At 39.4% G+C, this 17,547-nt stretch overlaps 1 protein-coding gene across 1 annotated transcript in view; it reads left to right on the top strand.

Moving 5' to 3' along the window:
* LOC140371956 (adhesion G protein-coupled receptor L3) overlaps window positions 1-17,547 on the top strand; it is a 271,947-nt gene that overhangs the window by 183,832 nt on the left and 70,568 nt on the right. Inside the window, exons 7-9 of the mRNA XM_072459197.1 lie at window positions 2,110-2,213; window positions 7,914-8,099; window positions 9,833-9,871. Coding sequence (XP_072315298.1) covers window positions 2,110-2,213; window positions 7,914-8,099; window positions 9,833-9,871 — 329 coding nt within the window. The remainder of the gene's footprint in view (window positions 1-2,109; window positions 2,214-7,913; window positions 8,100-9,832; window positions 9,872-17,547) is intronic.

Here is a 17,547-nt window from a genome sequence, read left to right as displayed (position 1 = left end):
ACAAATTAAAAGTGTAGTTTAAGAACTTAGTAGATTCTCTTTCATGCCGCGGAGTCACCGTGGCTCGGATCCTGCGGCGCGTTCTCAAAGTCGTCTTCTCCTTTTCATTTAGGGTTCACACAGACACATCCGCACGCACACTTCATTAACAGGTTACGCCGGCAGAACCCGCTGAGACCTCACTAACAGCCGTCATATGCGCGAGATAAGAGCCAGGCAACCCCGCCTCCTCCTGGCATTCTTCAAAGACGCGCAGCTCTTCAGACGACACTGTCACCGACACCATTTTCCCTCCACGCGGCTTTGAAAACTCCACCGCCGTCTTCCCTCTCTCCCCTCCGCCCGGCAATAAAGTCCCTTATCTTATAAACCCATCAAACGTAAGGCTGTCCGAGGTGTACTGCGGGAAGGAAATTATGTGTCAATCAAAATTTATATCTGCTAATGTTAGCCATCTCGCCCGCCGACACACGCTGGGCCTTTAAGTACGAGGAAGGGCAGTTTAAAGTCAGTTTGTTTGGCAGTTGTGGGAATATAGGCGCCAGTCCGTCGACTTAAGGTGAACTTGTCGCTTAGTGTAGGCTACGTTATGGTAAAGTTAGTGGAGTTAAAGCCTTGTAGACATATTTGTTGTACTTCAGGGACAGTTACGACAATCACTGATTCACAGAAACATTATTACTGACAGACAAGAGGTGCGCTTCTTTCTTCCCTTTACTTTACATCAGTCTTTCACACTTAACTCTTAGTAGGACTTATCGGGTGGTCTTTGGAACGATTTCAGATTGTAAAAGAAGTTCTTTGTGGGACAATTTACATCAAACACTGTAATACAATGGTAATTATTCATGATTTTCTAGTTGACAGATACATAATTATTCATAGTTCACCTTTACATTCACATAGTTTGAACCTGATCATTTATTTTAGTGGCTTTGGTGCATGAATCAACTATGTCAAAACAAAACTATTACCGTATTTTCCGGACTATAAGTTGCACCGGAGTGTAAGTCGCACCAGCCAAAAAATGGTTAGGTCTAGATCAAACCCCCGCTGCCTCATGAGAGTCAGAATTCCAACATGGCGGCGACCGAAACGGAAGTAACTGGCCCCAGATACAGCTAGGCAATAATTTTTTCTCTTGGGTCCAAATCTGCTCTCTTGTCCGTAACCCTAACCCAGTGTCTGAAGGGTATCGAGGGCCGCCATGTAATTATTGTCTTTTTGGGCCGCCATGTTGGAGCCAATTCTGACTTCCATGACGCAGCGGGGGTTTGATCTAATACTGACCGGCAAAAAATGCATAATAGAGAAGAAAAAAACACATATAAGTTGAACTGGAGTATAAAATGCGGAGTGAAAATAACAAATAATATCACATATAAGTCGTTTCGGAGTATAAGTACATGTATATAAGTATAAATATAAGTATAAGTCGCACCAGCCAAAAAATGCATTTACAGAGAAGCAAAAAACATATGTAAGTTGCACTGGAGTATGAAATGCGGAGTGAAAATAACAAATAATATCGCATATAAGTCGTTTCGGAGTATAAGTATATAAGTATAAATATAAGTATAAGTTGCATCCCGGCCAAAACTATGAAAAAAGGTGCGACTTATTGTCCAGAAAATACGGTGTATATATAACAAGTCATTTTACCTGCTCTCCACATCTCTTTATATAGTTTCACACAACTGAATTACAAAGACAAAAGGTTGTTCTTAATCCCTGATGGTTCCAATAGCGCTTGAAGTGCGTCTGATGTTTTTCAAGTTTCAAGTATACGGCCTCAGTAGTCTGTCAGAAGACGTGACACTTTTCTCAGCCAGCCTCAATTGACCTTTTGAGATGAATCCAACTATGGGAGTCTTAATTGGCATCTATTTGGCCATTTTTTTGTGTTTCTTCTCTCTGTTCTGACACTCTTGGACACTGTCTGACTTTTAATGACTCTACAGACACCTCGTCTGATGAGGTCTTAATGAAGAAGTTTTATTTTTATATTACGAAGAACAACCAATTACACTTTGCCGCAAGCATCCATTAGTTTAATCAGTGAAGTGCTGTGTTACTTAAGAGACGTTTCTATGTTTTTTATGTTCCCAGGTGTTGCTTCTTATCTATGCCAAGGTCCAGAAGGATACTGGGACCCACAAGGACCCGACCTGAGCAACTGCACTTCCCCCTGGGTCAACGTCATCAACCAAAAGGTAAACGGCTATTTTGCATTATTGAAGCTTTCTGAGAACACGCTAATTGGGAATATTGTTGGTGTTGTGGGAAAAGGCGTGTTCAAAAACAGGTGAGAAAGCTTTATTTCTTCCTTTTATGGAATGCTGAATCAATGAATCAATGGGTTAACAAAAGTATTGAAAATCGGATATAAATCAATGCTGAAGCAAGGGCCAAAAATAGATACTCGTTTGAGCAAGTATCAATGCTAAAAAAATACATTTTAAAAAATCACAAACAGGACAAAATTTGACCTTTAAGACCTCATTGCAACATATTGAAAGTAAGTTCTTGTTTGAAAATTACAATCTATTATTGACAAAGAGCATTTTTCATTGTAATTCACATTCATAAAATGGAAAAAAAATACATTTGGACTTATTTAACAGGCTTAGGCCAAAACGGGACTTGCCGTGAACTTTTCTTAACTTATTTAACTTCTTAACTTATTCATTTCTTAACTTTTTTTTTCTAGATGTCTTGTGCCATTTTACTTGTTTAGTTTATTTTTCTGTGTCATGTTAAAAAACTGATAAAAATAATATTAAAAGAGAAAAAAGAGCCTTTTTTATTATAATTGTAGTATCTAAATCAGTATCGAGTATCAAAGCCTATTCCATGGTATTGAAATGTTAGTATGACATAAATATATTGTATCATATTGTAACAGTGATCTAAAGACATGATATTACTTTTTGCAATATAATCTTTTCATCCACTCGATAATCTGCAGATATTTTGTCAACAACATCCACCGTGTTTGTTTCGCGTTGTTTAAAGCGCAGCATGTTTTTTGTACCTCTAAATGTCCCTGTCTTTTGTGTGTGTTTTTAATCGGTTAATTAATCTCATTGATTGGCCGGACGCTGTGCCCAATAGGAGACTTACAGAAGTGTGTATTTGATGTGAGCGGGGGGCCTAAATGAAAACCAATATCACAGTGCCATTCTGCATTCCTCTGTGGCTACCAATGAGACTATTTCCAGTCCCTTTTCAGTCTAATACGGCCACACTATCCAGGCACAAATTGTATCTTCCCTTCTGCAGGCGAGGTATTATGCAAAGCTCTTTTCACTCTCTAATAGCAAAGATTGGAAAAGAAGCGGGCGAAAATGTGGCTCCGGCTACAGGGATAGAGAAGGCCCTCCCCTTTAAATACGTGAACACTTATGTACTCAATGGCACAAAGCGCGGGTCGTTAAACAAATGGTAGTTTGCGGTTATGGACGGAGCAGAACGATCAGGTGCAATAAGCCACGGGCGCAACTGTTGAGCGCGGAAGAGTTTCTCGCTGAAGTTGGTGGATTGGCGTTGTGCACCGGCTGTTAACTTTGCCGTGGCAACCCCCCGTTTTGTGTTTCTTTTTCGATCGTATATCCGCAAGCTGCTGCCGTCCCTAGAATACCTGCAAAGTTTTTTTTCCAGGACCATAAGTTTGAGACATTTATACTGGATGTAAAACTACAATGGTTAAGGGACATGTAGCTCATTGTACATATGCTATTACGTATGCTATTAATTCATTTATTTGAAGTGTTATTTAGTATATTTCATTCACTATTCTTTCTAACCTTAATCGGCCGCTTTTTCGAAATTTTCCTATAATTTTACCCATATTACTGAATATTAGTATGATTTTTAGGACATTTTTGTACATGAACTATGACCCTGAATGGCTTTTTGATTATAATAATAATAATAATTGGGTGTTGTTAAGGACTAATTTTTACGTGCTAACAATTTGGTCTTGTAAAAAGTGAAAAACAAAAAGTCCTGACATCATACTTAGAATTGAATAATGGGAAAATGTCAGTAAATGTCAAATTAGCAGAATAAGACTTGAATAATGGTTGAATAAAAATAAAATGAATATAAAATGAGTTGCCTACGTGTAAGCAAATTAGCAACTAGTGAGATAAGTCTACCCTAAAATAAAGTGTTACCATATTTTTTTGCAATTTACCCATAAATACATGTATAATTCACAGTATCAGTGGATTATGGTTAGTTACCACCTTAAACAAACAACATTACACATTCTTATAGGTCAGTAGTGTCAAAACTATGACTCGGGGGCCTGTTGTTCTCAGGCCTCGTGCTGAATAGTTGTAGGTACTTTTTGCAGTAAATTTGAATATATTCCACCGTTATAAACATTGCAAAGTGGCACAGACAAAAAAATAAAGTTCCAAGTCTTATTAAAGGTGTTTAAACTTCTTTAACTTTGCAGCCCTCTGTGAAAAACAGTGTGGTCACCCCTGCCGTAGGTTCATCATTCATTGATTTAACGTATGACCTCATCATAAAGTGACAGAAACAGTTTCAGGAAAGCTATTCTTGGAACGCACGCATCAGAAAACGGTCCGATTTGATAGACACCAGATTGATTTTTCTTTGTTAAATCGCGGCTGATGAAACGACCATGTAATGCATTTTGAACCAGTGTCTTCCGTCTTTTGTTTAACTAATCAAACTGGCTGCCGTCGCCGTGGAGGCAGGAAGACTTTTAATGAAGATCAACCTGCCAGCGCGGTGTAAAGCCCATCTGGTCCCCGGTTATATGTAGAGCCATTGTCCATGACGTGGCACTGCTCATTACCAGATGGTTTGCTATTGACTAAATGAGAAGGCGAGGTGCAGGGGAGTATGTGCGAGTGAGGTGACACCCTGTAGCAAAGACAAAAGGAGAAAAAACACCTTATTTACACCTTCTGTACATGCCACACATAGCGCCTATGTGCCTGTGCAGAAAAGGGGCGATACTGCTACAACTGCTATATTACTGATGAACTAAAAGACAATATGTTTAATTGTAATTCCTGTTTTTTACGTTTTGGTACTGCGCAAATTCCTTAGAGGTAAGCACAATTGAACTGGTAAATTGAAGCACATTATTCAACTAAATTATTTTAAAATATACCGTAATTTCCGCACTATAAGGCGCACTGGATTATAAAGCACACTGTCAATGAATGGTCTTTTTTTGATAATTTTTCATATGTAAGGCGCACCGGACTATAAAGCGCATTATTAAGCGAAACAAAACGTGTACCACACAAAATCGCTTTGAGGTCATTAAGCACAACCAGAATTAATCTATATATAATGTTGCCTGACCCGCCAGCCCCGCCCACATTCTGTTCGAACGCGTAAAGGTCTGGAATTGGAGTCAGAGCCAATGAAATCGTCGGTAATCCATTTACCGATCCAATCCCAGTCGGAGGTTTTAACGCGTCACACTGAGATACGGAAGTAGCGCTTTCCACCCCCGTTCCAAAACATTCAAGATGGCGGACCCGGCTCGTGACCCGGCTCGTGACCCGGCTCGTGACCCGGCTCGTGACCCGGCTTGTGACCCGGCTCGTGACCGAGTGTTTACTTCTGCTCTCGCATCGGTTTGAACAATCAGGAAAGTCTGCTCTACTCGCCGTGATGAACATGCGTTAGATGCGGTTATACGAAGGGCGTCATCGCGATTCAGACGACATTTTCTGCGTTCTGGGACGGATAACGCGGAACACGCCTTGTTGACATGGGCTATGTAATATCCGGTTAAGCGTGTTGCGTTTTTTGCGTCACTTCTGGGTTTATGTGATTGGTTCTGTCTCTGCTCTAAACTCCGCCCTAGAAATTGAAACGCAGCGGTTGAGCCCCAGACCCACACAAGTAGTTTGCCAAAACGTGTTGGGAATGGCTGTTCACGCAATATATAAGGTGCACTGGATTATAAGGCGCACTGTCGTTTTTTCGAAAATTAAAAGCTTTTAAGTGCACCCTATAATGCGGAAAATACGGTAGATGTTTTTTTCCCCCGAAACTTGTGTTTTAAGTAACTCTGTGTAAGTAGTCTGATTTCAGTGTTATATCATGTGTGCTATACTTGCTACTCTCACCAATAAAAGCCTGCAAATTGTGGCTGCTATTGTTAAAGTTTGTTGTTGGACAGGTATGCGCTTTGCAGTGATATTTTTAAAACCTTTTTTGAGACCAGCCAAGAAGATAAGCGAACATTTCCCCTGAACTTTTTGTACTTTTCTGGGCGGGTTGCTCCACACTATGGCATTATACGTATCTTTCTTGCATTTGTTTTGTATCGCCTCTCGACAGACTTGTCCTGCTACTTGGCCCGGTGGCATTACACCTGCGTTTTCCGAAAGTTTAATCCCATGAGGCGCAACTTTCCAGACAAAGACATTGGTTACATAGAGCGCCTTTAAACCTGTATTCTAAATGATCAAGTAATCCCAAGCAGCACTGGTAAATTAAACTGCTGACTGGAGCACATTTGTATCTTTAAAATCACCTACTGGTTAAAACAACAGCTGAAATGTGCATTACCTTACAAACGAATCCCATCTGCGCAACGTGTAATGCTCCCCATTAGTTTCATAAAGGTGTTGCACTCTCGGGAACATTCTCTCAACAGTTGATTTCATAATTGCTTCTGGATACAATATTGGCCCCATTGTACTTTCTAATAGTAACTCATTAATTCAGTGCCGTGCTTAGACCCTTAGGAGACATTCTCAGACAAAATGCTTTCTGTTGTTTTGGATTCTGTTTGGGAATTTGGGGGGAGCATAAATGGTGATATACAATGATCAGAAATGACGAGACCACCTAGGCTATAAATGCCATGGTAACTTCATCAGCATTACCTCTTCATTGTGTTGGATTGCTTTTCTTTATATTCCTTTAAACGTCTTTTCCCACTCACATTTTGAGCAGTAAAGTGTCATGCCTTTTCTCAGGTATTGAACTGTAACATAAGTAGATCTTCATTTACGTATTGCTCATTGTAAAGTGCAATGTTGATCTCAAATATCTTAAATTAATAATACAAAAACTGAACCACTAACTTCCTGTTCAATGCTGCAGAACTGATAAGCCCCGCCCCAGAGTGACATTTCACTGTAACAAGAAGCAGATTGTCATTTGCTAGTTTTTATTGTTGAAAAGTGACATTTTAGAGCCCTATATCTATCACTCTGAAACTTTTTAATTAAGCTCAACTATGTATAGTGACGTGGTGATAGGGGGTAGGTGACAGTCGTGCCTCAGTTGTCGGACAATACTGGATTACTCAAACATGCATCAAAATACAACTTTGACTAAACTATTGATGAGGAAACATCATTGTAACACGGTTTAACGCTTATTAAAGTTGATTTTGGATAATATGTCTCCTTTAATTCAATTATAGACTAAACCGGTACGAAGTGTTCTTTTCTGTACCACTTTTTTTAATTTAGCCTTTTGGTACAGCCTGAAATAATGATACAACAACTTAAATAAAATAGACCAGCGCATTACAATTTGGTTAATCTAAAACGCACCCAAATATATGTATTGTGCGCTACTGCATGCTTTTATTTTAATTTAGAGCAGGCCCCACTCCACTAAACTCATAATAATGTCAAAGGTTCTCCATGTTTTGCTCTTAAACGTACTGTATGTATCTCCATGGAGACAGGTTTTGGGTTAAATCTGTTGAGATGTATCCGTGTTCTTAGTAGGACCGCATGTTTTTTCAAGATAAAACGGCACCTTCAAAAAGCATTTTCAGATTTGATTTAAAAGCGTTACATTTCCCTGTGTCTGCTTTATTGTAGCTCTGCAGCAGTTGTCGCTGATAAAACATTTGCTGAATTTACCGTATGTACCTACGTGTATTCCAGATAAAAGCCGGGGAGACTGCGGCCGTCATCGCCCGTGAGTTGGCGGAGCAAACCAAATCTAATCTTCAAGCCGGAGACATCACCTACACAGTGAAAGCCATGGTTCAGCTGGTGGATCTGCTCGACGTTCAGCTGAGGAACCTCACTCCGGGTGGCAAGGATAGCGCTGCCCGCAGTCTCAACAAGGTGAGGCAAGAGTATTCGCACAAAATAATAGGGAACATGGTGGAGGTGTGTTGTGAATGAGGCCTACTCGAGCAGTGGGTAATTTTTAATGATCCTGCCACTTGGCCCAGAGCTGTCATATTAAATTCTGTCTTCCATTTGCACGTGGTCCCGACTGAGCTCCCCAAACCAGAGCCTACGCTGTAGAACAATGTGAAACCCTGTTAGAATCCGGCGCCTTGACACTGATACTAGATTGGCAAGAAATTTAAATAATGTTACAGGATATATTTATTCATTTTTTACAAACATTTAAATGAATTAATATTATTGGCCGTTTTCTGTATCCATGTGGTTGCTGTACCAGAATATATTGTAAGTAAGTAAAATATCCTTTCAAGCATAAGAGTTTGAAAAATGTATTGGGACTAATCCACAATATGATAACTCATAATCAATTATATGTGTTAGGTAAAATTGGCAACTCTAAATTGGCCCAATGGACAGGTGTTGAAAATGAGCATATTCTTCTGTAACACTTAAAACATTGCATCTAAATAAATAAAATAAATAAAATAAATAAAATAAATAAAATAAATAAAATAAATAAAATAAATAAAATAAATAAAATAAATAAAATAAATAAAATAAATAAAATAAATAAAATAAAATAAATACAATACATACAATACATACAATGAATAAAATGAATAAAATGAATAAAATGAATAAATTAAATATATAATCATTTCATTTTAAATCTTATTTGGGCACTCAAATGTTGTATTCTTTTACTTTTTTATTTAGTATTTGGATCTCATTGATCTTTGACAATTATCACATTGTGGATATCAAATATTTTGGTCTGAATTAACTTAATTGTGATTTGAAACCTGCTGTTGAGCTCCATCGACGTTTGGAGCCAGAATAACGGGGTTTGCATAATACATCCATGAAGAAATGCAAACATTTGTGAAAATCTTAAAACGGCTCATTAAATCTTTGGAGCACGTCACTTGTAGAGGAAGACCAGCACCTGTTCTGAAACGGCCCTCTCTGCTGTATTTTTTATTGTGTTGCCGCGGCGACACAGATGTCCCCATTGAGATTTTAGTGGCAGTTTTCCCCATTGGAGATGCGGCCGTAAAGGTGGCCAATAGGACTCGGAAGGGAACAGCGTGTGCAAATTGACAATGTGGAGCAACTCGACTTTATAATACCACTCGAAAACACGGGCTCATAAAACTCAAGTCACAGGCAACTGCCGTGGCCGTCAGTTTGTACTCATCTGAACAGCATAAAGGGGATTAAAAATGATTAAACTAAAAGGTAATTTCATTCAGCGCAGGTAATGATATCCTGTTCACTTCTACCTCTCGTGGAGTCAAGAGGAACGTAAAGACTTCACAATTCTGGCTTACATTTTTGCACATTCGACATATTAAATCAAATTATCAGAATCACAACGCAAGCTAGCAGGGAAATTAGCTCGTCCTGGTTTCATCCTGATCCGAGCCACAGTTTTATACTTAATTATTCCTTTTTTTTTTGTGTTTTTTGTCTGTTTAATCAAGTGTAATCCAGTAATATTACATGCTTTTTCTTCTATGCGCTTTCTTTGTGATCTCGCCTTCTCTTATGCTACAATCAACTCTCTTTTCCTATCTCCAAAAGAAGACGCAAAATTAATGAATTTAACGCAGATTTTCCTTTTTGACTGCATTGGCTAATTTCTTCTCTCTCCGCTCCTACAGCTCCAGAAAAGAGAGCGCTCTTGTCGATACTATGTTCAGGTACTGGACGTCTATACTGTTTAACATTCACCGCCGCACCCGCCGCCCTCTCATCGCCAAACAAATTGCATGTCATCCTTTCCTTCGCATGCCTGTTTTTGTCTCGAGCATCTCAATCACCCCACAATGCACCAGCAGCACTTTTGCGTTCTGAAGTGGATCAGGGGAAAAAAACGTGCACCCTGACCGCCCCGAAAGTGACCTCATTATATCAGCAACTTTGACTACTTCCGAGTCTTTCCGCTCCTCTCGGCTATTTCTCAACATGCGTTTTCGTCATATCATTCAGATACGACGCGAGCTCATTTCTAAAGACAATCATTCTGCATGCTATTTTGTACAGATCTGTTTTTATAAAGCTGCATCGCTGCCAGATGTTGTTTTGCGGAGTAGCATACAACACACATTCAGCATTGATCCCCCAGAGGATTGTCAAATGGGATTGCTGCTATGTATAGTCGCATCTTTGTGCAAATCACATGCAAATGCTATGTATGTTTGGCTACGTATGCGCCAATGAGCAGGCGGCTTCCTGTGCGAGACGCATCGGGAGCAAAAGGGAAGCAGAATTTCCGTGTTGTGTCGAGTGTCAACTAAACAGCTGGAATCTGTCAGTTTACGGTTGCGTGTGTTGACAAGGACATTGCAGTGAGATTATTTATAAAAACCGTGGCATGTTTGTAGTTGATTAATTTTGAATTTCAATTTTGTTTCTGACAGACTCTCTGATTTACACAATGTTTGCAAAAGACATAGCTGATTTGGGGATGATGATATGAGCAGGATAAAAGTAATTGTCAACTCCAGCCACAAGGGGTCAGTAAGGTAGTGAATTATTTGTTTACTCGTTTACTCCAGGTCCAGTCCAGATGAGTTTTAAGATAAGATAAGATAATATATTCCTTTATTTTTGACGTTAAATCGCACGTATTACGGATTTTAATTAACCCTTCGGGGTCCGGAGCTTTTTTGGCCGTTTTTGGGTACCTCCAATTTTGCCCTGATATACTACATTAAGAAATCTTTACCAGACCAATGTTGGGTATCTTTTTTTTTCAGCACAACCTCACCTATATGATCTGTTAGTTAGTTTTTCACTTTGACATACTATTTCAACATACTGGACCTTAACACACACTGAAAACACAAAGTCTGTCTAGAAAAAATATGTTTTTTTCATTGTAAAACCCTCAAACATGCTCAACCAAGCATTTAAAAAGGTTCAAACTGAACCACAAGGTGCAAATATGAACATATAAATGTATTCTTGTGATATATACAAGCAATAAACCTAATCCTCAGGCGTTTTTCTATTTGTGCTACTTCTCAAAACAGTTTCTGTCCAAAATGACACAGAGAGCCACACCACAGGCCTTGCACTTCCATTTGAGTGATGTTCAGAAGGAACTCTAAACCAGGTCTAAACCAGGTCTAAACCAGGACTAAACCAGGACTAAACCAGGTCTAAACCAGGTCTGAATCAGGTCTAAACCAGGTCTAAACCAGGACTAAAGCAGGACTAACCCAGGACTAAACCAGAACTAAACCAGGTCTAAACCAGGACTAACCCAGGACTAAACCAGGTCTAAACCAGGTCAAAGTATTCTTAATACAAAAAAAAAAAAAAAATTCCTAAAAGATGCACTATGTTACTTGTCTTTATAATGATGTTATAATAATATATATATATATATATATATATATTTATTATTATTTATTATTTATTTATTTGCCTTTATAATGCATGAACAAAGACTTAATTCATAATGCACAAATAGTTTATTTAAAATGATTCAGTAACTACTTTTTTAAGGAGTCAGGGATATTATGTTAATTTTTCCTCCATTCCCTATTAAGATATGAGAGGAGTTTTGTTAATAAGAGTTTTTTGTTTTGTTATAAGAGTTCTTCTATTAAGAGTTTTATTTTCTTCAAACTTCCTATACGTTATCGGCCCTTTCCCCCTGTATCTACTGTGTTGTAACACCCAAATTTCCCCACAATAAAGGATTATCTTATCTTATCTTAAGTTACTAGGTGGCTGACCTTTCACCAGAACAGCTCTATAGTGCACCTCTAAATGATATATACATTATGAGATAGAACTTGGATGTTTCTGAGTGAATTGGACCATGATATTACTGAACTGAAAAAAATTCTGATTATTTCATAATGCTCAACAACACATCTTTCGCTAGACAAAAAATACAATCACAAACCATGACTCACAATAGGTCCACATAGGACATCATGTCAGTATAACATAGACATACTCTGCTCCCTCTGGACTCCTTCATTACCATTTGAAATGATGCACTCTCCAATCCCACTCCTGCTCACTCGACCTTGTTTGCTTGTTGTTTTCATTTATGGTATTTGCTCTTTTTACTGTCACTGAAATAATTCTTACATGGGCTTTTATAGAAGTGCAGTGAGTAAAATTAATGGGCTACAGGAGAAATTCAATAATCTTAGTATATAATATAGATTAGATTTAGTAGATCAGATTCAGATTCATGGTCTTTACACTTTTGGCATATAACCAGAGTGCAATGAACCAAAACGGAATCAAATCATTTACATTGTACATACATTTACAAGAATAGAAAACAGCTACATACATGACCCCGTACTTTTACATTGGCATTTTGCATTTATTTTCTGACATGTTTTAATAATAGCTTTAGGTTATATTTATTTGAAATATGTTTATTTCATATTTATAACAACTGCCAATTTGATCATACTGAAACAACATACAAACATATTCTTGTACTTGTAATTTTATATAATTATATCCATTCAATTATACTTCACAACACTGAATCATTGAAGTTACTGAGTGCAGTACAAGAACAAGTACGGGTTGTGGTTTAGAACAAATGTACTTGAAAAAAAAAAACTAGTGTAGTAACTGTTTTGAGCAGTATTTTTCATTTGTACTGCTACTTCATTCTACTTTTAGACCAATTTTGGGAGCAGTATACAGCATTTTTGGCCCATAAAGACCTTTATTATGGTACAGTTTTGCACAGAATGGAGGAGAAGAGCAGGGTGGACATTCAGCAAATTCTCAGTGCTGGTAGTCGCCCTCACAACGTCGCGTTTTGAATCGATTCTCTATATTATGCAAACTAGCTCCAGTCCTAGAACGTAGCCAAACTCGAGATGAACTTTAATGAAGGGAATTCCAACGTACTCAGTCTCAAAAGAGAAGCTCGATTGTGACGTTAACTAAACGTTTTGAGTGAAGATTAAAACTGTAAATGATTAACCCCGTCTGCACTCGGCTCTCCACGCTTCACCACTTCGCCTGACAAACCCGAACACCAGGCAACAGCTGCGGCCTCGGGTAAACACTAGCATTCACAGGTAGCTCGCGCGCACCTTTGAGGGCCTTTCATTGATTAGGGAAATTGTTCAGCGTTTCCTCCTCACGGGGCCCCCTGGTGGTAAGCGGCGTCGCCCGGAGGAGACGGCAAATGAGAGGCGCACCTGCTTGTGTTGCCCCCTTCTGTAAACAAAATGCGGTTGTGCCATCGGGGGACCGGGGCAGGTGCGCTGAAGCAGACTCCAAAGTAAAGTACCCAGATAGGATTACGGGACGGACAGCTTGTGATTGATGGTTTCAATCTGGCTGATGATACTCGAGGAGACTAGTTCTGAAGTCTTTATCCCCTCGCAGATGCCGTTAACAATAAGTAGGCACAGACCTGCGCGGAGCTAATCCAAAGTGGATGAAACTATCTAATTAATTATTTCTGAGCCTTTTGAGTCTGTTCAAATGTATTAGACATCAACAGAAGGGAATCCGCCTTGATAAAGCTACAAAGTGAATAATGATGTTCTCCCTACGTTTTGAAATATTTGCCCTGCAGGAATGTTTCTCTGCCTTTGATTTTGGTTTGTAGAATCAGAGGCCTTCTGTGCTTTTTGCTTTAAAATATAAAGGTCCTAAGCGATAATGATAATTGGGAAGTGAATGAGAATGATTGACAGTGAATAAAGAAACAAATCACAGTGAACTTTAATATCAATCAATCAATCAAGCTTTATTTATAGGGCACTTTACAACACTCAAAGTGACCAAAGTGATTCGCAATAAAAATCAAGGCAATACGAAACATAAAATTAAGTTAAAACAAACTGGACAAAATAAAGTGTCATTACATTACAGAGTGTTAAAAGCCAGTCTGAACACTGGACGTCCAGCAGAAACTGATTTGTCGACCTTAGAGCCCTGCTTGGGTTTCGAGCAGACAGAAGCTCAGCCAGATAAGGAGGTGCCAGGCCAGGCCAACAAAAATTTACATTTTAAAATCAATATTTCTTCTAATCAATTATCATTATTATAGTTATAGCTTCAAATGGTCCGCATTTTTTCTCCTTAAAAATTGACATTTTGTCCAACTATTAAAGGCGCAATGGATGATTTTTTGGCGATTTGAGAACGCAGGCGTGCGGACTGATACAACACACACGTGCGTTTGTTTATTAGTGCAAAGGATCACATCACATCTCTCGTCTCCCGTAGATTTCCGTCTTCTTCTGAATCAGCTCGAATAGTCTTTCATCGTCATTTTGCCCCGTACACTGAGGGAACTATATTATGATAGATCAATGCGCCCAGACACGCGGAAACGTGGGGACGAGTCACACGCGGCTGCAGGTGAGCGATAGGTGCGTTTTATGATTGATAAGTGGCAGGACTAATCGGCAGTCCACGCCACGAGGAAATAAGACTTAGATTTGGGACAAAAAAATCGTCCATTCAACCTTTAACTTTCTACATCTTAAAATTACAACAAAATAACATTAAGAATAGTTTCAGGGGTTATAACATCTGATTATTTATAGCCACCATTATTATTTTTTATAAATCACAATTGTATTTAATGTTATGCACTATTCAAGCCCTTGTAAATTGAAAATAATAATAATAATAATAAATATAGCCGCAAGCGGCAATGATCGGCCCTCGCCACGCCGCCGCCACACCGCCGCCACGCCGCAAGAGGAGGGGGCGCTAACGCGCCCCAATTGTCCTTTTATTACGCCTACTGCTGAATCTGTGACGCTGTCACATGTTCTCCCCTTTGTTTTACCATCAAAAAGCAATTTTATTTTGAATTCTTGGCAAAATGTGCGGCTTTGCCGCACAGACACCGTGACTCTTTGAATGAAAATGTGGATAACTTTTGATGGTCCTGAAGATGAGTCTCACCAAATTTCAGGTTAATAGGGCTGACGCCCTGGGAGGAGTTTGTGAAAGTCTAAAGTGTAAACATGTTCTGGCCCCATTGGAATAACATGGGAGGTTTCGGTCATCGTTACGGCAACGCCATAACAATTATGACATGGGTCTCATTGACTTTTTTGATGGGGATGCTAAAATTGAGTTGTGTGTCAAATTTCATATAATTTCGCAAAACTAAACATTTAACCTCCATATAAAATCTGTAGGGGGCGCTGTGGCGCCAAATGAATTTATTTCACTTCAAGTAGGTTTAGGGCAAAGAGTTTAACAACTGATTCTAATTTGACGCAATTCGGACTTTATCTGCGCAAACGGCAGAAATTTTAAATATGGGAGATTTCTGAAATTTTAGTTACAGTTTGCGGCTTCGCCGCACAGAGACCGTGAGAGGTATCAATGTAATTTGGATAACTTTTGATGTCCCACTCCTCAGTAGCATTTTCACCAAATTTCAGCTTTTTAGGGCCAACGCCCTGGGAGGAGTTCGTAAAAGTACGACGTTTGGAAAGACTCCGAAGTCATGTTTAGCCATTTTTGAAGCAATATGGCCGACATTTGGTTCGGGGGACGGCGTTGCCGTAATAATATTTTTTACTTCTCTTGTCACCATCTACCTCTGCGCCAAATTTCATGATTCTACGATCAGATTTTTTTTGGGTCATTTCCCATCTCTCAATGCATTTTGGGCACATTTGGGGGCACTGACGCGCCAATTTTTTTAATTTTAGAAAAGGGAAATAGCCATAATGTAGAGAGGCACGATTTTTAGAGGTGTGCAAATTTTTGTGACTTTTCGTCAATGTTCACTGGGTGAAAAATAGGGGGGTTGGTCCCGAGAAGAAGAAGAAAGAAAGAAAGAAAGAAAGAAAGAATAATATTCCGATGCGAAAACAATGTTTCCCATTTTTCAAATATCATAAACTATACATTTTCGGAAAACGCTCGCGCTTTCCTACCTCATGGTGTGGGTCCCTGGTCACTGACGGGTACTTTCGTTAATTTTGAGTGGGCTCCGCCCACTTTGTGTTTTTGGCCCTCTATACAGTAATAATGTTCAATTTTTGCATTACATGCTTATATGCACGGAACATGCAAGAGATGGGGAACGTATTCGTGAGGTACTTAGCGCAAATGAGTGCTTTATATGGGGATGACGACCGCGAAGCGGTCGTCATCCCAATGTAAGGTGCTCGTTTAGTGCGCACTTTTGCACGGGCTTCGCCCGTTTACAACGGTAATGTTCCATTTTCCTACTACTAATTAGTATGCACGGGGCGTGCATGAGTGAAGGAGTGCGTTAGTGAGTGTTTGGAAGTGGGCGAGCGCTTCGCGCTCGATTTTGTGCGCACTACGTGCGCACTTTCGCAGCCGTGCTTCGCACGGCCTTACGAGATTAATAGGCCTCTCGCCAGCTTGTGGCGCTCGGGCCTAATAATAATAATAGTAATGGTAATAATTACTATGATAATAAAAATGGTTAAAACACTTCTATGCTTTGCAGACATTATCATTTTATAACAACATCCATAAAACTCCTCCAACCTAAACGTTTTTGAATCCATGCCATTCTTACCAATAGTTTGCTGTTTTAGTCTCAGTCCCTCGGCCAGAAGTGTCCACCCAATATTTCTTACCGCTCCGAAGCCGGTGCCAGGGAGTATATCTTGCTCATTAAAAAGGCACCTTTGCTTTGCTCAGATGACTGGGGGGAGTGTCGCGGCGCAGCGTGACCTTACAGCGAGCGGAACGGAGGGAGGAACGTAACAAGATGATAAAAATTTCTCCCTGCCAGCCAATTTGTCGAGAGATGAAGATAACCACAGCCCCATAAACACAAGAAGTCCTCATCTGGCCCTGCAGTGCAAGAGCTCTGCCTGCGTAATCAGTAAGAGGCATTCAAGGCCCGCTAGGGGAGGAGGACCCGCCAGCACCGGGGACGAATTTTAGTAGTAGTGGAAAAATAGCTCAAGTGTTATAGCATTTCTATAAGGACCGCGATACGAGTTTGTAATGTTGGACTGGAGTAGAATCTGGTTTGAGTTGCTGTATTTTCCGGACTATAAGTCGCACCTGAGTATAAGTCGGTCCAGCCAAAAATTGCATAATAGAGAAGAAAAAAAGAAACATATATAAGTGGCACTGGAGTATAAGTTGCATTTTTGGGGGAATGTATTTGATAAAATCCAAGACTAAGAACAGACATTTTATATTGAAATCCAATTTAAAATAACAACAGATTAGAGAACATTAGATTAGAGACAATCATAGCATAAAGAACATGCTAACACATTTACCAAAGCATCAGTTTTACCCCAAATCACTAAATCCACTGAATTCTTCTTCTTCTGTGTCACTTCTAAACAACTCCACAAACTCTGGAGGTAGAGGAAGTGCAGATTCTTCTTCTGCGTCGCTTAGA

Source organism: Eucyclogobius newberryi, unplaced genomic scaffold (assembly GCF_026437365.1).
Source record: "Eucyclogobius newberryi isolate DKJ021-1_F unplaced genomic scaffold, fEucNew1.0.hap1 SCAF_22, whole genome shotgun sequence".
NCBI lineage: Eukaryota > Metazoa > Chordata > Actinopteri > Gobiiformes > Gobiidae > Eucyclogobius > Eucyclogobius newberryi.
Note: the sequence above shows the minus strand (reverse complement) of the source record. Positions and strands in the feature narration are given on the sequence as shown.